The 26,628-nt window shown below is 29.8% G+C and overlaps 1 protein-coding gene across 1 annotated transcript in view; it reads left to right on the top strand.

The window, feature by feature from the left end:
* LOC123295867 (kinesin-like protein CG14535) overlaps positions 1 to 24,514 on the top strand; it is a 441,056-nt gene extending 416,542 nt beyond the window's left edge. Inside the window, exons 4-9 of the mRNA XM_044877328.1 lie at positions 506 to 599; positions 15,646 to 15,843; positions 20,690 to 20,908; positions 21,291 to 23,990; positions 24,114 to 24,248; positions 24,354 to 24,514. Coding sequence (XP_044733263.1) covers positions 506 to 599; positions 15,646 to 15,843; positions 20,690 to 20,908; positions 21,291 to 23,990; positions 24,114 to 24,248; positions 24,354 to 24,514 — 3,507 coding nt within the window. The remainder of the gene's footprint in view (positions 1 to 505; positions 600 to 15,645; positions 15,844 to 20,689; positions 20,909 to 21,290; positions 23,991 to 24,113; positions 24,249 to 24,353) is intronic.
* Positions 24,515 to 26,628: the final 2,114 nt, after the last annotated feature.

The raw sequence follows: 26,628 nt of genomic DNA, 5'->3' as shown, positions 1-26,628 counted from the left end.
TAACATATAAATAATTACTATGGAAATGAATGGTCAAATAAACCTGGCTCAATTCATTTCGAAAAGTGAAATGGTAAAATAATTAGGTAATACAAAACAATAATTCAAAAGAACAAAGTCAACTCAAATATTTCAATTTTAATTAAAATATTTCCAAAAATTTGTCCCAAAAAATGATTTCTCTCTAAGTATCCTTTTCATCTCATCTGATGCCCTTGACCATCACTTTGATATTGATATGAAAGAAGTGTTATAAGTTCAAAATGTTTATCTGTGCGTCTGTGTGTTTCTCAGTGGCATCGTAGACCCTAAACGGTCGAACCGATTTGTTTATCATATTTTAAGGACCCCTGGATCTGGGTCTGCATGTAAAGATACATAATATCGAAAATAAATTGCAAATCCAAATTATAATATCTATCCATAACATCGATTAGAGTAATTAGTATAATCTATTATTACATATATTCAATTGTAATGTTATTTTTTTTATAAATTGTTTCAGACTGAAGTATGTTCAAGTGCATTAACAGATGTTATACATGCCGTCATTAATGGCACAGATGGATGTCTATTTTGTTTTGGTCATGCTGGTCTTGGTAAGTTTACAATGATTAATTATTACATTATTTTTTATGTTTGAATAATTATTACATACCATCAATTTTATGCTAGGTAGCTCTAGCTAACAGCAACAACAAAAAAATATGTCAATTTAAATTATTAATTTTAGAGCGTAGGTACACAACCACCCATCTATTGCATTATTTTAAACAAATTATTTTTAATTGATCATAATTATTTCTTTTAAATTATCTCATTTATTATCTTTAAAAAAAGTATACCTGTATTTTTGTTTATCAAGCACATTTTTTAACATTTGGGTGTAGCCTAATGTTTACAGACATTTAATTTAATTGATGTGCTCTTAATTAAATCCCTATATATTATAAATGTGAAAGTAAGGATGTTTGTTTGTTTGTTACGCTTTCACGCCAAAACCCAAAACTAGCGAATGGTTTTTAATGACATTATACAGCAATATAGCTCATACATAAGAATAACTCATGAACTATAAATTATAAAGATAAAGATATTAAAATAAAAAATTAAATTTAATATGACATTTACCATTTTAAATTTTAACAGAAATCTTTAATTTATGGTTCAAAATAATGATCACAGATGGAGCAAAAGGATCATCATTTTGAACCATAAATTAAGGATTTCTGTAAAAATTTAAAACAGTAAATGTCAAATAAATCATGGCCACCTTTTCTGATATACACAATCAATTATGACTATTTTACTTTTATTTTTTTATATCTTTTAGCTGCGTAAAACAATCCCTTCAAGTGTTATGGAAGCAACGCACTTTTTTGTGTTTGAATTTCAATAATTAATTTCTCCGTCTATTTTGCAGTAAAATTTCGGACAGAAAATGTCCTTTTCTTTTGAATAAAACTGGTACTGAAAAATCATCACCTATTGCATGATTAAGTATATTTTATTAAACATACCTAATTGTTTTATTGCCCCTTTTTTCTACAACTTATCCTGTGGTCTATTTTTTTGCTCCTGTCATATGAAATACACAGTTTCAATATAAATTCGAGGTCTTTTACACCTACCTAAATTATACAATACAATCAGTTCTTTATGAAGATAACTTATAATCAACTATTACCATGCAAACTGCAGATATATAAATATATACATATTTTTGTTTCGGGGAAAATGGAAAAACTTATGTGTATGTACAGTACGTTGTTATATAATCTAATGTTCACCAAGAGAATGTGTTAAGAATTTCATGTATACCTACGAATAGTCGAATAAATTAGCCAGCAAATGTTGAAAACCTGTCCGACTACAGCGATTTGAAAAATTCTTTTTTCTACTTGTTCCTTGAACCTTTAGGAACATTCATCATCAGTTACCTCAACAATAATTTGAAAATTGAAGGAGTTTCACCCCCTCCGTAAATCACTTTAACAATTTTGGCCTCGAAATTGGCTCTAGGGGGTTTTTTGATCGCCGATATCGAATCAAGGGTCCAAATTCTACAATATCACAGTCCAGTACGAAATTTTTGTCATTTTTATATTTAAAATTCGCTCGAGTTTTTGGCAACAAATGTTACGAATACTATTCGGGTGTGTGATATTGATGAATTTAAATTGTAAATTTGTGATCATCGACCAAATAAGTGCCCTAGAGGGCCAATTGCGAGGCAAAATATTTATTTTATAGATTGTTTCTTTTTTGGGCGCTTTCGGAGGAAGGGGATCTCGAAACTCTAATTTTTAAATGAATGCTGAAATTAGTGGTGATTACCTAAAGATCTTTGGAAAACGTAGAAAAAAATTCTGAAATTGGTGCTGCCCGGCAGGGTTTTTAACATTTTACACTATTTCCCGGCTTATTTACTCGACTAATACACACTATTTCCAAAGACTCCTTAGATTTGAAGGTGTATGCGTGTGTGTGTGTACTGCTTTCATGTAACACTCTCAGCTCGCACATAGAAATATAACATATAAACCCCAAATGTAACATATATCTTACTAGATTTTACTATATGTTATTCGTACATAAAACGTTTATCATAAAAGAAAAGAGATACCTTTGGTACACGGCGGGTACATATGGAATAATACAATATTAGAATGATATATGTTTTGTTGTGGAAACACTGATTTTTTTATCTTAAAGAAAAAATACAATTTTAAACGATTCAAATACATTTCTTGCAGGGTTATACTTCTATGCATACGTTGCAATCTTCCCTTATTCTATACATTTTCTCCCATTAACAAAAAATATTCAAAAATTGTCCCACTAAAATTAAGTCCACAATATTTTTTTGAATAAAACCTCTCAACTAAAGCGAGGTGGGAACGATATTGGGAACAAATAATATAATAAAAAATTAGAAGTCAATTTTAACCTACATTTAATTAACTGATAAACTTTCTTAGTTTTTAGTCAGCACACAGTATCACTGAAATTATAATATTTGGATATGCAAAATAACAACGAAATATTTAAAAGAATTCATAAAATATTATATTGCTCCCTTCAGCCTATAATTTAATACAACTCTATTAAATTAATACAAAGTCTATGGTTAATTTATGAACAATCATCCGATGTCTATGAATTTCTCCTAAGCATATGAAAATCTAACTATCTATATATAATAAATGTGAAAGTAAGGATATTTGTTTGTCTGTTTGTTACGCTTTCACGCAAAAACTACCGAAGGGATTTGAATGAAACTGTACAACAATATAGCTCATACATCAGAATAACATATGAGCTATCCAATTAAATTTAATTTGACATTTAATGCTCCATCTATGTTCATCATTTTGAATCATAAATTAAAGATTTCTGAAAAAATTTTAAATATTAAATGTAAAACAATTCCTTCCCTTTTTTTTCTGAAATACTCAATGAACTACTACTATTTTACACTCAAAAAAAATTAAAAACTGTGCATATATTTTAGCCGTGCAAAACAATCCAGAGTGTTATGGAAGAAGGAGAGTGAGTTCAGGAGAGGTGGAGGCTATAAAGCTGAAGTTTTTACTTTTAAACTCAGTGAAGCGGGCAGGTATCAAGCTAGTTTTTAAATAAATATAAATTACAAGTCAAAACCTACAACTAAGGCATTGCTGCTTTTTAAACTTCTTTAATCTATACCTATTTCGAACGGAGTACAATTTTTATTTCAAAATAACCAGCATTCTTTCACTTATTTGTTCGTATATTAAAATCAAATTTAAAACATAAAAATCGTCGAATACGACCATTAACCTGATACACAAGAACATGTTCAAATCATATATATATTTTATTATTACATACCTAATAGAATTATTTTTATGTTAAAAATATAAAAATAAAATATCGAACAAAAAAAATTTAATATGAACATTTTTACTCTTGTTAAAAGTAATTTTAGAACATATGTTACGTTACATAACAAGTATAAGTAAGTAGTGTAATATAAGTTGGGTTCACTCTTTACTATCAAATATAGCAAAGTAATAGTAATAGTTATTGTGAAAATACAAGTTAAAATGTACATTTTCATAAATTATTATTATTAAATATCCGAGAATACTTGAAATAATTCGTTGCATGAGACATAAGAAAAACTAATAACTATTATATAATACTACCTTCATAATATTATATAGACGTATTACAAATATAATATAATACAGCAAGGAGTTCTTAACTTATTCGAGATGGAGTGATAAGATGCAAAACATATCTAAATGCTTCAATTTTTCTCGGAGGCAAGAATCAATAAGAGGAGTTGGGTGCCGAGTTAAAAAATTCGTTATCCATTTCTCGAAAAATATAAATTTTTTGCTACGTTTTCATTAAATGTGCAATGATAACTTAAGCAATTTTTGGATCAGAACTAGCACCGGTGAAAAGGATGAAGATTGGTAGAGGTCATATCGGCATACCGCAAACTTTCATCTAACCAAAGTTTTGAAGTTTGGAAGAAGTCAAGCGGAAACATTTTCGTTATGCTCAAAGTACAAATTGAAGTAAATACACTACATAATTTCCTGATTTTCGATCGCTTCCATTGTTTCTTAAAGATTTTCCACAACCACGCATAAATTTTACTACCAATGGAATACCAATTGTTACGTTCCCCAATAATTCCAAGAAGAAAATGGCCAATCGTGTTGTTGAAAAAAAAAATCAAAACAGAAATAATTTTATTAAACGCAAAAATTAATACATTTCATAATTATCGATAAATAATAATTAACATTCTGCTTAACATTTGGAAAAATTTATTAAATTAACATTCTTTTAAAATTATCAGACAGCTCACAGTTCATACAGAAAAATATCACATGCTCATTTCAAATAGGTAACGAATACTGCCCGCACTTTTTTTTAGTTTTACGATTTTTTCGGCGTGAACAAAACGAACAAACCCCACGCTTCATCGTTTGATCCTCCTCATCAAAATTGTCTAAGTCAGACTGTTCAGTAACTGTGTTGTGTTTATTATGTATTCATTATACTGTAAACATATTTATTGAATTATGGAATCATTTATTGAAAAATATACTTATTTACAGGCTATGTTCACAATAACAATACTTTTAAAATTTTAATACAAACAAATTTTAAAAAAAGCGTAGTTAAATCAAACTTTTCGGCAGTTATTAAACTTATTATTAAGATTAATTAATTTTAATAATTATTATTATCACAAATATTTTAAACAACAAAAATAATGACAGTTAATTATGCAAGTAAAATCGTGAAAGGCTCTGGCGAACATACCGAAGTACGAAAGTACACGAACAAGCCCGAAAATATACGAAGCTGTCAATTCTTGTGTAACAAAAGACGTGTAATGAAAAAACAGACCACAATTTCTAAAGGGTTCGAAAAAAATATATTTTAAAAATTGTAGATTGGTTGAAAAAATCTGGAAAGTTCATAAATCAGAAATAGATGTACTATTTGAAAAATAAAAATTATTTATATTTTAAATCTTGGGTGAGCCAAATGCTCATAACCCAAGTGCTGACGAGGTAAAGTTGTTACATCTTTCAAAAAGTTTTTCAAAGCTGTTTTTCAACGACTCATATGCCAATTGCGAAGATATTATCTTACATAATTAAAATTTGCCCAGATGAAATCGAAATCCAAACAAAAGTAAAAGTATTCCAGCCTTTTTCAATATTTTACAAACATTCAATACTCTTGACGTTTTACCTCAAATATAATATGAGCGTATACTCAACAGTACAGCAAAAGAACATTGAGTTATAATACTAAAGTTTTCAAATTGTTGCTTATTCGTTTTCCCGTTTAAGTTCGTTGTATGTATTTTATGAAAAATTCTTTACTTATTAAAATATATTTATAAAATAACATTCCATTTGGTATAAATTTCTAGTTTGTGAAAATGATTTTCAATTAAAATATTCATACAAAGTGAAATATCTAGTAGAAAATATTTTATTTTATTGAAATATCTTCGTAATTGTTGTTATGAAATATATTTCTGAACCATTTTGTAAAACTATAATTAACGTATGAAGGGCAATTTTTACTTATCCTTATTTTCGATATGACGACTCGATATGTAATTTTGGCAAGGTTTTTGTGAACATTGCCAAAATGCCTGCTAAGCAAATTCGGCTGTTATAACTTGCCAACTCCGACTATTCTGTATAATACGTAAGGTCTACAATTCATTTTTAATTAAAAAATAAAATAGGTCAATTTTATGGATAATTAATTTTGATTCAATGTGCACATTTTATTTACTGAACAATCATTTTTATTTTCACACGAATATACAGGATGGATATCAACTTTGAGAGCACTCGAATAGCTGGCTAAATTTGTAAAAATGGACAAATTAGATGAATCTATAAACACACTAAAATTTTGATTCTACATATTACAGTAATCCTAGTCGAAATCCTATATCTTAAATCGCATTTTTGGGGGAAAGTTCGACTTTTTGGTTACGGTTAGGATGCTCAATGATAAGTTTCAATTTGAAAAGGTGTGATGCTACCCCTTGAGGGTACTACATCATCTTGGTTTGACTTCTTCACTATTGATTGTATCGAAAAAAGTACCGAGATTAACATTCTCTACAAAAAAAGGTCAAAATTTAGTCTTTATCTATTTGTCAACATCCAATTTCCATATCGTATTCATCACATCATTCGATAATCATTTAGTATCTTTGTCACAGCACTAATTTTCGATATCGTTAATGAATTTATGTGTATGTTTGTGTTAGAATAACAACATAAATTTATTGATAACATGTCCATACATGTATGTAATTGTATAGGTACCCTGTCTATACACTCAATTTTCATTCACCACTTTACACAAAGTGACTGGTATTCGCATTCGCATTGTACTCACCTCTAATTCGTTACAGTAATATAACAATTTGTAGTAATGTAGTCGTGTGTAGGGTCCTCAGTCATATACATACAAGCCATTTAACTTCTGATAAAACCTTCTCTCTTAATGAAAATATTTTAGTTACATTATTAAACACTAGATAGCGCCACACATACCGAATCCAAATAGCGGTATTATCGTGATTTCACTGAACTTTTTGACTTAAAAAAATACTTATCAAGTATCACTTTACATTTTTTCTAACGAATCTACAATGGATTAGAGTGATTAGACCTAAGCAATTACTTCAGATGTTGGCACGCTTAAAATCGTTCGACACTCAGTCTATGTAATGTAACGTCAATGGTTAACAGACTTACCTTGTCTAAATCTATCATAATTTTAGCAAGTCAAGTTTTGTTTTGCAACGTATATTTTGTTTTTTAAGTCACGTCGGTAACTTGTTTAAAAAATGTCAGAAAACTTAAAACTGTTAACTGATAATACTTCAATGTTGTTATCAATAAAAGCGACAGATGATGTAGTCATACAATGTAATCCAACATCACTAAAATTATGTTCAACTTTATTAAAGAACGTAATTGATGATATGGACCCAATAGATACATCGGTTGTTGTAGAATTCAATTGTGTAAAAAATAGTTATACTTTATCGAAAATCATTTATTGGATTGATCATCATGCATTGAATCCCAACGATACAATTTTAACTGATAATTCAGATGTTCAATATGCTTGTGGTTGCATGGGCGAAGAAATAAATCCTGATTTAATGGACCTTTTATCTTCATATATACACGAATTGGATCAAGAAATTTTATTTCGGATTTGTTGTAAGATTATTACACATATGAGATACGAAAAAAATGATTTATTCAATACTAAAGAAAGTAATAGCAGTGCTTTGAAGTATGTAATTTTTTTTATTTAATTTTTTTGACGAGTGACAAAACTTCCCAATAAACTCTATGAATTATTTTAATACAGTTCATTGGGATTGCCAACTCAAAAATTCCTCAAAATCGGATAGGTCTGCGGCCAAGCGTAGTTTTAATAAATCATTTCAGAAAGACTGAAAATAGAATGTCAAAGTCTACAACGCAAAATGTGTCTCGATCAGGAAGCTGATTTCATCATGTAAATATACCTTTTCGATTGAGGGTATGATGCTGGATAACATTTTTGGAATTTGCACTCATTCTGAAATGACTCACTAATACTACGCTTGGCCGCGGACCTGAAGTAGTCGGATTGAAAAAATTTTTAATCCAGAGATTTAAAAATTTTCTTTTAATGATTTATTATTATAAAATTTTCACTACGAAATATCTCCTATTCTTTTTTCGTTAAATTGTCCATTTACGAGTTATACAGTGTGATCATTTCAAAAGTATCCACCATAAATAACGTCCATAAAAACTCTTCTTACTTCATTTATTTTAAATGGCTAACGAGATGGTTGCCAAACTGTATATAGCCATATTTATCGAAAATGTAAGTTTTTTAATTTATTTGTGTATAATTTTCCTGTTTTTATTTTTCATGTCAGTGTGCTTTTTTTAATCTTGGGTGTAATCGAATTACCAGAATTGGATAAATGGGATGAAAATTTTTTGAAAAAATCTTATCTTACGACTGTCTTTGATATGTTGGACGCCGCAAATGAATATTATATTGGAGGCTTGACTCGGATTATTTGCATCTACATATGCCATTTATATAAAATTGGAAATAACGAAGTGTTAGGCTATTTTATAACACAAAAACCTGCAGATTTGTAAATTCCCAACAAAAGAAGCTGTCTACATAAAATGATTTTTACAAATATACATTACTGTGGTGTACCGTGGAATTGACTGAATTTTGGATGTAATGGCGCCCTTTTTGAAATATACACAATATATATGTCGCAGTCAACTATATTAATTAGCCATTCAGTTAATATTCTAGTTTTTTACTAAATGGGACATTTCAACTAGCGGCCTGAATGATATTCAGGAGTAGTATAATGAAAATATTTTCTCAGAATAATAAACTCCAAAAGTCAGTCAATGAAATGATTCCATATCTGAAACTACGTACTTCAACCAATTCAACTACTTTTGATAAACGTACTATTTTCTCAAATGTAAAAATAATATTTAGTTATTGCTAAACAATTTTCGCAAGTTGTTTGCACTAATTGAACTCAATTGGAAGTGTTTTGTAAATTTTTGTATTATGATAATAAAAATCAAAATTTTTAGTTCATACGTGTATTTTTTTGTATCTATTTTAATCATAAAAAAATCACCCTAAATGGAATATTTCCAGATTTTTTCGAAGAGTAACAACACCCTTTCGGAAATCAAGAAATATTCGTGCCTCCCATTTGAAAAAAAAAAATATTTTCTAGGACAATGTTGAACTAAAATGATACTGGAGGCCTTATGGTTGGACTAGTCTCCAGTGTTATGCCTCAGTTTCGAAGGAGGTGCCAGTGATTTGGATTCGACATATGTGGCGTTGTATGTGGCAGTTTTGTGAACTAAAGCTTACATCAATAAGAGAACATATGTACCTGATGCATTTTACATAGAGTTAACAGGCTTGTGTATATATATATATGACTGTGGTAGGGTCCCACATATTGAGACCCAACATACCAAACCCTATTTACGTGTATATTTTGTTCATATTATGTAACATAAACAAAGAGACGTAGGTTGGTGTTTATACATAATACAGACACACAGAATTTACACCCTGCTGCAAAATTATTATTGAATATCGTTGTTGATAAATAATATTAAGAGAATCTTTATACTCTCTAATCATTTGGTTAAAAAAAAAAAGGGGGTTACCTGGCAAGTTTTCCGGGAGTTTTGAAAATGAGTGACTTTATAGATTTTGAGGTGCTCTTTTCGAATTTCGCTCGTATCGCCATATTGGAAAAATGGCGCCGAAAAATATTTCATGAATTAAATAGTTTCGGCGTACGAGCGCCGCAAAAAAAATCATTTAAGTATATTTCGAAAAGTCAATACTTTCTGAGTTATTGACGATTTATATTCGCAGTATTTATAACGTTAAATAACTCAAAAATTGGACGTTTTTTGAAAAAGTAATTTGTACACTTTTTAAAGTACTATAAAAACCTTCAAAGTGAAAAAAGTTTCAAGTCACTTAAATAAACTAAATTGGAAAGCTGTAAGCATTAATTTTAGTTCCCGTCGTAAATTCATCAGGTTTTCATTATAATTCCGTTAATTTTCGTGCAAATGACTTGAAAATTTCTGCATCTCAAGGTTTTTTCTACTAATTTTAAAAGTGTATGATATACTTTTTTCAAAAAACGTCACATTTTTCAATTATTTTACGTTAAATACTCGAATCAAAATATATAATCTTTCACTTAATCTAGTCACTTTGTATGTGTATATTTTCTTCGTAAAAGGGCTCGAAAAGGAGATATTTTCAAAAAACTACTTTTCGACACCATTTTTCCAATATATAAAAGAGCACCTCACTATCTCTAAAATCATCCATTTTAAAAACTCACGGAAAACTTTTCAAGTAAAACTACCAGATGACTATACTATTAGCAAAAACAAAGCTACTTAATTAGGCGTTTAATATTTTGAAACAACGTGAATTGAAAAGAGTACCTTATCAGTATCTTCTTCTCTCTGGAAGATATATGCAAAAATCGTGGACCACTTACTGCAATTTTATCTTCTTTGATGTATGTTTGATTAGTACTAGTTTTTAGATACTTTGTATCTACAAATAAATGATGTACCAAATATACGCACACATACCTACATGAATAGAATATCATCCTATTACCTACATCATTAATATATTACAAAATCATGCGTGTTATTTGAACTAAACATATATTATTCTCGTTATAATTAGATTAATTAATCATTTACGTAAATATAATAATAAGATTATTTTTTAACTAGATGTACTCACATAAAAAAACACATACTCGAATTAAAAAAATACATTCATACAATTTTTATTTTTAGCAACTTGTATACCATTAATGTAAAGATATTGCCTATCTACATAAATTATATTTACTATCTCAATGAAAAAAAAAATACTACACTTATTCATTAAAATAATTTTCTGCTCTGTTTATTTAAAAATATTAAGTAGTTATTCAACATGCTATAAGAAAAATATCAACTGACTTTGCTAATTTTATATCCTGTATATATGAAATACAGCAAGAGTGTATTAAATTTAGTCTGTCATCACTCACAAAGAAAAAGATATCGGACTTCAATGCAAAAAATGTATCTTATATTGAGTCCGTAAGGGCTCCAATTTGCGACGAAAATTAAGCTTTCATTTTCTCGAAAGCTATAATTGATAGATGATAGTAAATTTGAAAGTGATTCATTTTTTATAAATAATAATACAACTTCTGTTGCTCAGCATAGGATTTTTTTAAACAATTAACTCAGTCTGGTGTTATTTTCACTTTCTAAGATGGCACTTATCATCAAATAATGTAAAATTGTAAATATTAACTCCGCGTAGAACATTTAAAGTAAATAATTATTAAGGTGACACCCAAAATTTTGAATTGCAATAATAAACCTATTATATATACAATTACTGAATTTTTTCTAATAGCTAACAATCGTGCCAGTGATCTAAAGATTTCCGTGTCAAATTGTGTCATCGAAGACGTTTAGATTTCAGATCGTATCGTGTTAAACATTTTGAAAATTTGTTTTACTTTTCACAAAATTGAATTAATATGTGTCTTTCTTTTACTTGATTATTCGATACCTCAAAACATAGGTTAGAAATTGAAAAACTTCTCAAATTTTGGTAGCTGAGAAAAATACCATAATTTTAATTATTCCTGAGCCAATATTTGGCTGATCGATGAAGATTTTTGCAGTTTTGTATGGACACCTGGAAGTCTATTATTAAAATGAAAACAAACAATTGACTGAGTTAATTATTGAAATACCATGCATGGACGGTATTGATTACGCATTTCGTTTGTTTTTTTACGTCATATTAATAAATAAGATAAACAAACAAACATATACATAATATATGTAACGTATAAATTTAAAATATTTTATAGCTTGATATCCCTTTTCGTTTTGAGTTATTGTGTTCGCAGATAGACGGGCAGACAACCGGAAATGGTTTAATTAGGTGATTTTATGAACACCTACATCTTTTGTTGGTAGCATCAATATTTTTAAGCGTTACAAATTGGGGCCTAAACTTAGTATACCTTGATATATTCCATATATACATGGAATAAAAAGTGCATAAACAACTACTTAGCGAACTTTAGTCGAAGATTTTACTTGCTAAGACTTCATACTTTATATGTAAGCTGCACCTAATGGGAGTAATTTGTTTAGTTTTTTTTTTATATATTAATGATGATATTATTTCGAAACAGCATACAAGTATGAGTACATTGGTGATTTGAATGTCTCGTATATCAGGTCTGGTATATAGGGTAGGTACGACTAGTATATAGTAGGTACGTAATACCTACTAGTAGGTACATATTCATTCTCATATGTCCCTAGAGATCGATTGTTGCTGATTCAAAATGTCATCGTGAACAATGACGTTTTATATTATATGTTGTACTATATATATATAGTCTATTCATATTGCATTTATATTAGTTTCATATATAAAGTGATTCTTTATAAAGTTACCACCTATATATTATAAAAACAGCATGGAGAATCAAAAAACGTAAAAATGATCTTCTACATTAATTTCTTTATACGGAGATGTTATCGTGACCAAAAAGAGATTAACTTAGCTTATTTTTTCCCACAATAAAAAAAACTTTTATGAAATGTGTGTAAGCTTTTCAAAAAATCACCTTGTATATCTAATTCTTACTCTTGCTATTTAACTGTTTATATAATAGTTAACCTAACTAGCCTTGTCATTTGGCACAGTGTGATTCAATCACTGATTGTTACATAATCCTATTATTTTAACTGATTCCTATTATAATTACCATTCTGATAATAATTTATGATAGATACAATGTATATGTGTAAAATACTGAATGGTAAAGAACCACGCAATATGGAAAATAATTTTCTGTTAAATTTGTTTTAGTTTTCTGTTAAGTTAAAAAATTCGAATTTTTTGATAGCGCGGGCAAATTGAATCCGATCTTATTGGAATTTTTTTTGAAACTCACTAATTTTGGGTCATCCTTTTCAGCTGTGATGTCAATTGTTCGCTAGCTATCATTTATGTGCTTAATTCTGGGACCAGGATTCCACATTCTTGAAACCTATTATAGATAGGTTAATTTTGATCACAAATTTGAAAAGTATGACCCAAATTTAGTAGGATTAAATACTTGGTTTATCAAAATTGGATAAAATTTGAATGTGATAGCGCAAAATTAAATTTTTTTGGATTCTGATGACGTCATAAAGTTAAAAAATTTATTGTTTTTGATAACACAGACAAATTTGGTCCGATCTTATTGGAATTTTTTTTGAAACCCACTAATTTTGTGTCATTCTTTTCAGCTGTGATGTCTATTTTTCGCTAGCTATCACTTATGTGCTTAATTCCGGGACCAGGTCTCCACATTCTTGAAACCTATTATAGATAGGTTAATTTTGATCACAAATTTGAAAAGTATGGCCCAAATTTAGTAGGATTACATACTTGGTTTATCAAAATTGGATAAAATTTGAATGTGATAGAGCAAAATTAAATTTTTTAGATTCTGATGACGTCATAAAGTTCAAAAATTTGATTTTCTTGATAACACAGGCAAATTTGATGCGATCTTATTGGAATTTTTTTTAAAACCCACTAATTTTGGGTCATTCTTTTCAGCTATGATGTCAATTTTTTACTAGCTATCACTTATGTGCTTAATTCCTGGATCAGGACTCCACATTCTTGAAACCTATTACAGCTAGGTTAATTTTGACCACAAATTTGAAAAGTATGACTGAAATTTAGTAGGATTACAAACTTCAATCCCGATATATATAAGTTTCAACCTAAACACTTGCCACCGGCGCTATGTGCCCTCGTTACGGCCCTGATTATATTAAAATATTTTTATAATGTAATAACTATTTCGAAATGTGAATAGTATAATATAATATTGAATATATTATTATTATGAATATTTGTGTTTAGTTTAGTTTACAATTCATATTTCACTATTTATTGATCAAAATATTTGATTTAGTATTCATAAAAGCATTCTCTGAAAATGATTTCAATCAAAGTCTATTTGAATTACAAAATTTTGTTTATAGTATTCGCTAATATCTGCATACTAAATGTAAATATGTATCGTTAAATTAAATAACTAGCTGACATTGTCCGACATCTTATTTTGTAGCTTATTTTGAAAATCTTTCAATTTTTTCGTTATTAAAACAGTGAATGATTCGACTTGAGTTGTCTATGAATCAAATGGGACATTCAATTCGACCTTTTTTTGTTATTTTATGAGCTTTATAGTGCAAAACTCTTGACATCGTAAATAAGCTTATGAAGATGAACGAAAAAGAATAGTTGCTGTCTTTATCGTTGCATTTAGTTATCAATAATAAATTTCACTTTTAAATTTTTACTAAACCCCACCCAGTAATTCACATGGTATGTAATAACACACAGGTAACTGGGTTGAGTTAAATAAAAATTGAAAGAAATGAGATAGACAATATGATAATTAAATGCAACGATAAAGACATTCGGCTATTTCTAGATGCTCTGTCATTGGATAAATTTATTAATTGATTTGATTAATTATATCGTAAATTAGGCCTCAGATCGAAATTTGGTAAGCAAAGCTAGTTTATTCTGTTTTTTTAAACAGTTTTAGAATAGTGAGTGACAATATTTTTTTTCGTTCAACTAAATAAATAAATATTTATTGTTTAAAACAAAAATGCATATTTTTTTAATGGTGGAAGCGCTTATATAAATAACAATGAATGAATTCTGCATGGTACAATTCTATTATATATATTTTTATAATTTATTTTATGATTATTTATTGAAAATATTGTATGTTATAGAACTAAATTAATGGTTTTTTATTTTGTATTAAAAGTCAAATTAAAATTGATAGTTAACGAATATGTAATTTAAAAAAATACATAAATTATTTTATTTAATAATAAATTATTAATGTCAACAATAACATTTTTATTCTGTTCGATTATTATTACTATTTACCGATAACAACATTTTAAACAACAGCTGTAAATCAACTGTAATTTTTTTTTGCATATAAATTTATAGCCATTGATTTGTCAATCACAAACCAAATTTTTTCCCCTATTTAAATTAAATGGAAAATTCGACTTGTTAATCAATATTTATTTATTATTACTATCGAATGCAGTTTACATGTAGGTACTGCGTTGGGCAAAAGATTGCACAATTTCCAATTTTTCTAAATTGGGTTTACAAATTTCGACGTAAAGGAAAATTATGTTAAGATCAAATAACCAGCGGATTTTATTCAATTTCTACTCTTCTCAAAATAAGTTGTGAATGATAATTCACAACTTATATTTTATGATTTTTTGTTTGTTTACACCAATCCGTAAACTTCCTATGATTTTAGGCAGTAGACAGCTAGACAGTTTTATACAGGCAGTATTCGAAAAAATGTGACAAATACATAATTATTAACTCTTTTCTCTTTGTTTTCAGGTAAATCTTATACAATGTTGGGCAGTGCTGAAAATGCAAACACCTTAGGAATAATACCTTGTGCAATTACATGGCTTTTTCGTGGTATTAATGAACAAAAGCAGAAAACTGGTGCAAGATTTTCCGTTCGAGTATCAGCTGTTGAAGTTTGTGGGCCATCAAATCAGCTGAAGGATTTATTAGCTGGGCATGCGAATGGTAATTTTTATTTTATTTTATAATGATTAAGTTAAAGATTAAGGTTGGACCTACGAAAATGGAAGTCTTAAAATCACTTGTAATTTTGTAGACACCTTTTAAAGTGACACCTACTAATTTAATGAGTTTGATAGGTCTGTTAATTCATAAATCTTTCTATTTTTCCCATAGCCATATCTCCCGAATCAGGCCTTAGATCGAAATTTGGTAAAGAGCTTTTCCATTTGTCTTGATAGGCTTAATTTACTGGTATAATTTTCTGGTATCAATAGCAGAACACCCTGTATATATAAATGAAGTTTATTATAAATGATATAAAAGTTGCTTTTATTTTACTAGAAAACAAACATAGGTATTTGAGTTTTATTTCTATTGTATCACAATGTAGAGTAGTAAAAGTAACTACACTATAAGTAAATTTATATGCTTTTAGTTTTAATTAATTTAGGTAATTATCTTAATGTTTATTAGTTTCTGCGTTCTTTACGTTCTTGTCTTAATCTTGTTACACCATAAGAATCATTTGTATATTCTTTCATATAGAATATCTCAATTTACGCGTTTTGAATAAGATAAGCTCTAATATGGTATAGGTAAGAAAGTATCAATCGTTCAAACTGTGTCCTAGGCAGTATTTTTGGTTGCTGATTACGAATCTGATGTCAGCTTACACAGATTCGGTCACGTTTTCTTAAAAACTTGCCATTTTTGCCAGTAACTAGGTTAGATTAGGTTATATTGACTGTCTACTAAGTACACACTTAGTCTATAGAGCCCATTAGACTCTAGAGCACAGTTTAGACCATAAAAGCTTAACTTTTTTTTGAGCAAAAAAGTGAAATTACTGGTTAAAAATTGCCCGATTTTCGGAACACGTTACAGAAACCGTGTAATCTGTCATCAGAATCGTATTCAGCACCCAAAATTACCTACTAGATAACAATTTTAAGCCAAAATAAGCGTTTTAAAAATTGTTTTGGCTACATATGCCCCCCGCTAGGGCTCTATGCCTTTACTAGATTAGGACTATAAGTGACTTCTTGGTTAAATTGACTGAATGCTCCTTGGAACATCTTACATAAACACCTTACAAAAAGTTTCATTAAAATCGGCCCTGTTTCCCACCTTTTCCATTTTTTTCCGGCTTATTAACTGTATTAAACATAAATTTTCAAATAAAAGATCCTTTATGCAATCATTAGCACATTAGTACATTCGTAAATAAATAATATAATGATTTGAATGAAGTTATGTTTTTTTCTGTTATTATACTTGTTAATTTTAAAGTACACCTGTCAAAAAAACTTCATTCAAAATATAAATATTCCAACATTCTTTGAAATTCTCTGTACTAACATAAGTACCTATCATATTCATACGATGCAGTATAAAAAAATGATACAAACAAAAAAACTATTATAACATTAAAAAAGTGTATTAAAAAAGTTGTACTTTTCAAATAATAATATATTTATGCATGCTTTATTTTGTTATCGTTATGTATTTTATATTTTAGTTCAAAAATATTTACCTCACTATTCAACAAAGTTTTGTGTTGTTTGTCTGCATAAAAAGTCATAAATAAAATTGTAAATAAAGAACTAGAGAGAAAAGTCAACCACAAAATACAGTATGCCCTTAGCAATCCATTAAAGAGATCTTTCTTTTGAGTAAAAGCCAGATACAGAAAAATCGTATCGAAAGAGGGGAGAGGAGGGGGGGTTAGTATGCCATAAGTCCCTTAGATTGGACTTTAATTTTGAAGGTCAGTCAAAGGTCAACTCCTTTTCAAACGTGAAATGAGATAAAACGGGAATACTTTTTTGAATATATTCGACTGAGATTTAATGTTAAAATTTCGAACCTTTGCTTGGTTATGAGATGAGGTTTTTTGAAATGCTCTTTTGGGTGTCAAAATACGTTTTTACTAAAACTTACCCCCAAAATCTAAAAGTAGAGGCAAAATCTAAAATATGAAGTAAAAATTTAGTAGTTTAATTAAAAATTTAATCTTGCCTGTAAAGAAAACGAGTTTACTTCTAACTGGTCTAAATGGTCAAGGTACAATCCAAGAAGCTTATGCGATTATCTGAGCGTATCCTTACCGACAATTTACAGAGCGTTCGCCAGTGAAACTAACCGATTACCTCCGGTAAACGCAGCCACAGTCAACGTTTCAATCCTTATATACTTTTTTGTTTGTTAGGTTTCTTATTTCAGTTCTAAGTAGTATTGTATAGATAGGGACACCCTATCTTTCAATAAAAATTGATGTATTTGAATTTAAATAACAATACTTTTTGAATACTTTATACAATAAATAGTTTATTTATATTTGAACACATAAAATATAGTTTTTATATGCACTTTTTTTAAACTTAAAAATTTTTAGGACGACTATTTTCCTCAATACAAGGAGGGAGATTAAGCCAATGATATTAGCTCTAATTTAGGTAATATTTAAGAAAAAATTAAAAAAAAAAGTGCGTAAGGGTGGTTTTACACAACTTCAAATTAATGAAAAACATATTTAAAACTGTTACCCCATCTTACATGAAACATATAAGAAATATATACCAAACAAAATACATAAATCATGAATTTTTTGTTCATGCACACAGATTTAAAATAAATAATATGCTTTTAGCAATTAATTAATTGTCTGTAATGTCTACTCATGCTGTCGTTTTCTAACTACAATAATAATAATAAGTCTAGAAACTTTTTCACTATGTATGAGAACAAACTAACTAACTCTTTAGCAACATATGTTCAAGGCAAAAACGAAAAATATGATGAAAACTTAACATTGATAATAAAAAGCTTCTTCTTTCCCCAAAAAAAGACATGACGGAAAAAGAATTTTGTATGGAGTGAAGAGAGATTGTATTATATTAGAAAGTGTCTCCGTGACCGACGCTTCAATCTACATTTTCGTGTATTACTCATGATGCAACATTAGTTTTCATTTATAAAGACTCTTATTGGCTATTTGCAAAATATTCTTTGAAGTGAAGAAGACTTCGAACACCAATCTTTCAAAACAAACTTTTTTAAACTGACTGTTTTGTTAAAATAACGTAGAATCATGATTTGAAAAAACAAGTTTGGCCGTTTAAGTAAAATTACAAAATGAAGAAAAATGTCCTATTGGACTGTTAACACTTTTACGCCACTGATAGAATGACTACAAATACGACGGTTACTAATAAAATTGTCGGTATCGGCGTCTATACTTGAAAATTTATCTAGTATACGTCTTCAGCAATCGTTGAAAATATCTTTTGTCGGCTACGGCCCGGAAACACTTCCATTATACGTATTTGTACATGTACTTATAGTAAAAACGCTAAAAGTTGTGTAATTAACAAAGATGTTTGAAAATGATTAAGTACTGTCATTGTATTTATAATAGAAAAGATATATAGAAAGAACTTATTCACATCTATCAAATTGATATACGACTGGACACAAATGTCGTTTGTTCGCGTGCCTCTTTTTAGTAGCGTATCTTACATAGTTACAAACGGCGGCGTACGGCATACCTCTACTGTATATTATACCTACTAACGATAGTGACAACAACGCATTGTTTTACATTGCATATAAAACATATTGTTCGAGTAATAAATTGGCTGTACCTATTCTTTGGGTATAAAAAAGAATTAGTTCTTTGGGTAGCACATTTACAACAAAATAATTTCCATTTCTAAGCAAAAAAGGGTAATATTATACCGTACTAGCACTGATACCCACCCGCTTTGCTGGCGGGCTTAAAAGACCACCGCGTTACAGTCTTCAACTCACTTGCTCTCACTTATCCCCCTTCTATAACACTGGAAATAGGAATAAGGATTGTTTTACGCAGGTAGAATAAAATAATGTACAGTTTTCAATTTTTTTTTTCAAATGTATAATAGTCATAGAGAAAAATGAAGTATCATTGGTGAAATTATCTATTATACCATGTATATATGAAATGTACATAGTATATTAAGTTTAGTCCTCAGTTTGTAACGCTTAAAAATAATAATGCTAGGAAAAAAATTTTGTCATAGATGTTCATAAAATCACCTAATTAGTCCATTTCCGGTTGTCCGTCCGTCCGTCTGTGGACACGATAACTCAAAAACGAAAAAAGATATCAAGTTGAAATTTTTACAGCGTACCCAGGACGTAAAAAGTGAGGTCAAGTTCGTAAATGAGCATCATAGGTCAATTGGGTCTTGGGTCCGTAGGACCCATCTTGTAAACCGTTAGAGATAGAACAAAAGTTTAAATGTAAAAAATGTTCCTTATCAAAAATTAAACAACTTTTGTTTGAAACATTTTTTCGTAAACATCACTGTTTACCCGTGAAGGCGCCAATTAGGCGGAAATTTTATAATATGTACTATACTTGATTATCAGTTATGTATGTGTCACATGTTTGTATGTGTAATGTGATAAAGAAATCAACTCTGACTATGCATGGTATTTCAACAATTAACTCAGTCAATTGTTTGTTTTCACTTGTTTGATATTTGTATTCTGACCAAATATGGAGATTGAAAAACCATGGCTATCGAAAAACGCCAAAGTCCATAGCAACAACAAATCATGAAGACCAAGCAATACAAATGACGTTACCCTATCCAATAAATCATAGAAATTACTAACTTTGTAAGGTTCATATTATCAGCCAACTATTATGGATTATTACCATGTTTTCTCGAACATACTTTTTGTTATATTGCAGTAGTTACAATAAAGTATAATAATATTATGCACAAAACTTAATAAAAATATGCTTATATCTTTCAACGACATGCAATGTTTTTAATAAATATTAATATTTCATTTACAGATTCTGAACAATCACCGGGAGTTTATTTACGAGATGATCCAGTTTTCGGAACCCAGTTACAAAATCACAGTGAATTACGTGTGCCAACTGCTGAACGAGCTGCTTTCTATTTAGATGCAGCAATGGATAGTCGAGGAGCAACCAAAGATCACCAAAGAGATTCTCATCTGCTTTATACGTTACATGTTTATCAATATAGTGTGGCAGGAAAAGGTGGAGGTTAGTATAAAATATTCAGATCTGCATTCTTTTTCTTTACTCATCCAGGATAATACTAGCTTAGCCAATTCTTGAGTCCACGTAAATCATTTTTTACCCGCGTGGTAACCTAACCGAAGAATTAGCCATTTATCAAAATGAGGCCGCTATGTAAGATCCACATATCGCCATCCTTACAAGATTTTATTTAGTATTTTAACTCGCAGGTACTAGATCAACAATTGTTTATATAACTTTTCATAAATAACCAAAAAAATTTAATTTGTTATCTTGTTGCGAAGTACTTTTTCGCTCAACTACAAGCAAAATCTACCGCAAATATTCTTCAGTATGAAATTATCCAACTAGAATTTTAAAAAAGCTTTCTTTTTTCTTGTTTTAGTGGCTGGAGGAAGAAGTCGACTTCATTTAATTGATTTGGGAAATTCAGATCGGGGTAAATCTAGTGGAGGAATTCCTTTATCAGGATTAGGAAATATTTTATTAGCAATATTTAATGGTCAAAAGCATTTGCCGTACAAAGAACATAAATTAACGCATTTATTAAAAGAATGTTTAAGTTCATTAACATGCCATGCGGCTATGATAGCTCACGTTTCACCTTGTGCTCAAAACTACATCGATACATTAACGACAGTGCAATTAGCATCAAGAATACATCGAATGAGAAGGCGTAAATTTAAATTTATACCTGTTGGTGCTAATGCTGGTTCGGGTGGTAGTTCTGGTGAGGAAGCTGCACGAACAACGGGAACAAGTAGTGAACCTGATCCATCCAGTAGTGATTTATCTGCAGATACTGTTATTTATGTTGGTCCTGCAGATGATGCAACTGATGGAGAACATCCACCTGTTTATATTCCAAGTTTGAATTCAGGTGATAATCGATGTGCGATGGGTAAAGCACTTCGTGGCTCCTCCGCTGAACACCGAACAAAAATTTCTCAAAAGCATGATGAATCAAAAAGTCCTGTACATAAATTATCCGCAACAAATACAAAACAGTCTACACAAACAACGAATAAATCGCCTGCGCATTGTATAAATAGTGCAAAATCATCTCCCGTCCGGACAAAATTAACTGTTTCAAAATCATTACAAGACTCACAACAATCAAACACAAAAATACCTGTATATAATTCTAGTACACATAACACAAGCGATGAACAATGGATTGATGGACCTAGAATTTCAAAACATAAAGTTGCAGAAGCACGGCATTTAATGAAAGAAACGCATCACGTAAAAAAGAGGGAAACTTGGATTGATGGTCCAATGCAAGTAAATTCTACAACATTACCGCCACAAAATGTGCTTAGTACGGGATATGGATACATGGATAGCCATAAAAAGAGTATGATTAGAAAATGGGTAGAAAATCAAACATCTCAAATACAACGAAGTAAGAGATCTGAATCCAAATTATCATCTGGACATAGTTTTAAGGAAATGACAACCTTTAAAACTTGTGAAGATGATGAACCTATTCGAGAGGTAAATCCTTTAGTTGAGGACAGTTACAAAAAACAAGAAGTGGAAAAATCTACCATCAGAACTGGTCTCAAATTATCAAGTGATAAAGCTAATTCAGATGTTATCTCCGAATGTAAATCAAATGAAGAGTTACCCACTCCGCCAACACCAGATGATGATCAAAAGTTAGAGATTGATGGTGAAGATGATGAAGAAGTTGTTGTAGAAATACCTCCTGCGTTACCTTTAATTCAACCACTTAGTAGCCGTGAAGTTTCAATGGAAAGTTTAGACGTGCGAATTAAGGAACGATTACGTTCTGGCTCCGATCAACGATCTGATATACAAGATCAAAGTTACAACGATGATATTGATGATGATAATGATGATGAAGTACTTGAAATAATTGAAGTCGAAGAACCTTTAGAACCTGTTCCAACAATGGACAGTTGTTTACAATGCACCGAAGAAGATATTGCGCTTTGTATGAGTACATTGTCAAGTGGGTTAGATGATGGAAAACAAATGACAGAAGAACATCCATTAAGAATATTAAGTCAAGAAAACTTAACGGTCGTTTCTACGTTCACAGATTCAATGTCTGTGTTTACTGATTTAGAACGAAATTTTCCCAAAAATAATTACGTAAACTCAACGTATTTATTTCCAGATACGCAAGCTTACAGTATTTACAGCGATGATTACGAAGATCCAGATTGTCCAGCGCCGGATTTATTACGAAATGTAAATCCAGATGATACATCAAGACGTAAATTTGAACAATTAGCTCGATTACACGAATTATATACGAATAGATTGGCCAAAGCCAATGTTACGAATTCATTTACCTACAAAGAAAATCGACAGCAGCAGCAACAACAACGATCTTTATCGAGATGTGATTCGTTAACGATGTCAGAGATGTTATATGGTAATGCACATGAAACGGGGAGTATTTACAGTGAACCACCCTATAGACCAGATCAAGAAAAGTTTTGTGAAAATTGTAAAGTAAACATGTTACGACCAGCAACTGCCCAAAATTGGTACACAGATCCGCAATTATCTGCAAGTGCCACACATTTAGCAAATGATAATTTAGCAAATATTGGTAGTAGATTTCAAAGGTTTTGTCATAAAGTTTCAAGAGATAGTTATAATATAGCATCATTACGACATCCTGATGGTGCATCAAATCCGAACTTAAAAGATGAAACCGAAAGGCATCCTGGCAATGGAGCATCAGGGTCCGATCACGACGATGAATACCAAAGTGAATCAAAAAACCTTCATGAAACAACAAAATTAAACGGTTCAAGTGAAGTAATAACGGAACCTTTGCCTCCACCAGCTAGTTTACCATCACAAGAACGAATGAACCGACGTATGTTAAGTATAGGATCGGGTCTAGCTGCTATCAAATTGAATCAACAACAGAATGAAGGTTATGATAGTGGCCATGATTCTACACCACGTACATCCAAACACAGTCCAGCAGCAATATCTCGTCGTGCAGAAAGTGGTTATGACAGTGTAGTCAGAGATAGTGAAAGTTCGAGTATTGATTCAGATATTAGTCGACGATCACACGCATTGCCAACTCGGGGAGGTAAATACAAACACAAGCATGACCGTTCCTTCTGTTCGTGGCTGTTGAATCCATTTACTTGCAAACATATCGATGAGCCTCCAGAAACACATTTTTAATTGATAGTTTTGCTGGTATGTACAGTTTGTGGGCTCCATGGTATGAGGTTTCCAGAAATGAAGATTCGTTCGTTATGTCATGAGCAAACATTATTGAAGATTGAATTAGCTGCAGCAAAGGCAAGACTCATGATTCCACGATCACAATGGAATTATGAATGTAAGTTGTATTCATTTAAAAATACCCCTCTTCTCAACCTGCATGTGTAACTCCTGCACTGTTTTGATTGATTGAAAACATTACCTATAAATCTGTTCCATCCAGTACACGTTGAATCAAGCATGGATTGGCGTCATCCCGGTTATATTGAAGCTTTGGAAGCTGAAACAATAATTCTACGAAAACGCGTTGATGCCTGCAAATCTCACATCATGATGGTTACTTGTTTTGATGCTCCTCCTAAAAAACATATCCAGCGAAATTAAAATAATAATAAAAAAAAAATATTTTTAATAAAATTGTATAAAAAAAAATTTATAATTATTATAATCAATTTATAAAGCTCTCTAAAAAAAATTATCGCAAAATCATTCTTTCGGTCAAAAGAATATTAGCAACTTCTATCTTTCTATTACCCCCTACTTCTCGCTCTAAAAATAATCTATGACTGATTTTATAATTATTATAATTATTTATTTGAAAATTTTGTAAAAATTATACCCATATTTGTTATATAAAAAAAAATAAACATATTATATTATTTATATCTAGTTAAAAGAAATTATTTGCAAAAATATAAGAAAAAAAAAATCATTGTGCAATTTTGTATTTGTAATATGCAATAAGTGTCAGCAATAATAAAAAGCTTCCTTTTTACGGAAGCCTGAATGTGTCAATAGCTTTTTTTTAAAAGTGTCTTCCCACAAATATAAAACCAACTAGTTCACTTTCAACAAGTGCACTTGTGACTTGTGGCACATTATGGAACCAAACCTTTTTGAAAATGTCAGTCGGTAATGACTATTCTTTAATTAGCCACTACCGAAACTAATTGTATGTCCGGATTTAATGATAATGTTTATAATTTGTCTTACGTAGTTAGTTAAAAATTTTTATTAATCTTATTTAAAAAATATAATGCTTTAATTAGCCTTTTTCCTCAGAAGATCCGATAGATGGCAGAACTAGGGTAGGTAAAAATATTTTGATTTCCTATATTTTTATTTCCTGCCATCTATCGGATCTTTTTTTAATCTTCTGAGGAAAAAGCTAATTAAAGCATTATATTTTTTAAATAATATTAATAAAAAATTTTAACTAACTACGTAAGACAAATTATAAACATTATCATTAAATCCGGACATACAATAATTAATAATTCCAGACAGTTTCGGTAGTGGCTTATTAAATAATAGTCATTACCGACTGTCATTTTCAAAAAGGTTTGTTTCCATAATGTCCCACAAGTCACAAGTGCACTTGTTGAAAGTGAACTAGTTTGTTTTATATTTGTGGGTAGACACTTTTAAAAAAAAGCTATTGAGACATTCAGGCTTCCGTATCCTTATGCTTTAAATATATTCGATAAAATATATTTTAAAGTATGAAAATGTTATTTTTCCTGATACTTATTGTATAATATTATCAATTATAAAATATTTTATAGGTAAAATAATTATTAAAAAAATTGTTAGATGTTGCTTATGGTCTTAAATATACATGAACTTTTTTTAAAAAAAATTCTGTTTTGTTTTTGTTGTTGTTTTAATTATTTCTAGATTCGATCAGAATTCTATTTGGTGATAGGAATAATTAGACTCTCCTACAAATGGTGCTTCTCAGTTATACGATACTATCGCTAGTAATTTCGAAATCATACTCCTGTGTATTTATATACAAAGTCGAATAAAAGCATGAAACATTAATCGTAATCAATCTACCACCAAGATGGGCATACATAATAGCATGACTGATAATGAGAAAAGAAGTTCATAGCACATACCTACCAAATTGACTCATTTTAATATTTTCAATCAATTTTTCCGTTTATAATAAGTTACTGAAAAAAATTAGGGAACATTTTTATATATAATTTTCATATAATTAGGCAATAGTCTCCTCCAAAAATAATGATACAAATATATTTGGATGTTTGGAATGCAATATGGATATAAAAATGCAAGATGTGGTTTGACAGTGAAACGTCCTCGTTTAAAAAAATTTAATATTGTATTTTCACCCCCTAAAAACCGAAGCCAATAAGTTTTTTAGCGTTTTTTGACTTTTCATTCCGTTTGCGAAATGTAATGAAGGAAACTATTTCAAAAATCACCTGTATTTATATAAATATTTTAGGACATACCAGATTCCCGAAATTAGGCATGATTTCTTTTCTGTGAGATTTAAAAACAGCTAATTATTTACACAAACAAGTATTTGGAAACATCTTAGAGTTTACCGTGAAAAACAGTATCGTATACGGAGCAGTGCCGTGTGTGAAGAGGGCTAAATAAATGTGCATATTTCAAAGATTAGACATAGATGTAATAGTGCATTTTAATGTATTCGAATGCATTCAAAGGATTTTTGATTATTCGTT

Source organism: Chrysoperla carnea, chromosome 3, assembly GCF_905475395.1.
Source record: "Chrysoperla carnea chromosome 3, inChrCarn1.1, whole genome shotgun sequence".
Lineage (NCBI taxonomy): Eukaryota > Metazoa > Arthropoda > Insecta > Neuroptera > Chrysopidae > Chrysoperla > Chrysoperla carnea.
The sequence above is the reverse complement of the archived record's forward strand: the minus strand, read 5'-3'. Positions and strand labels throughout refer to the sequence as shown.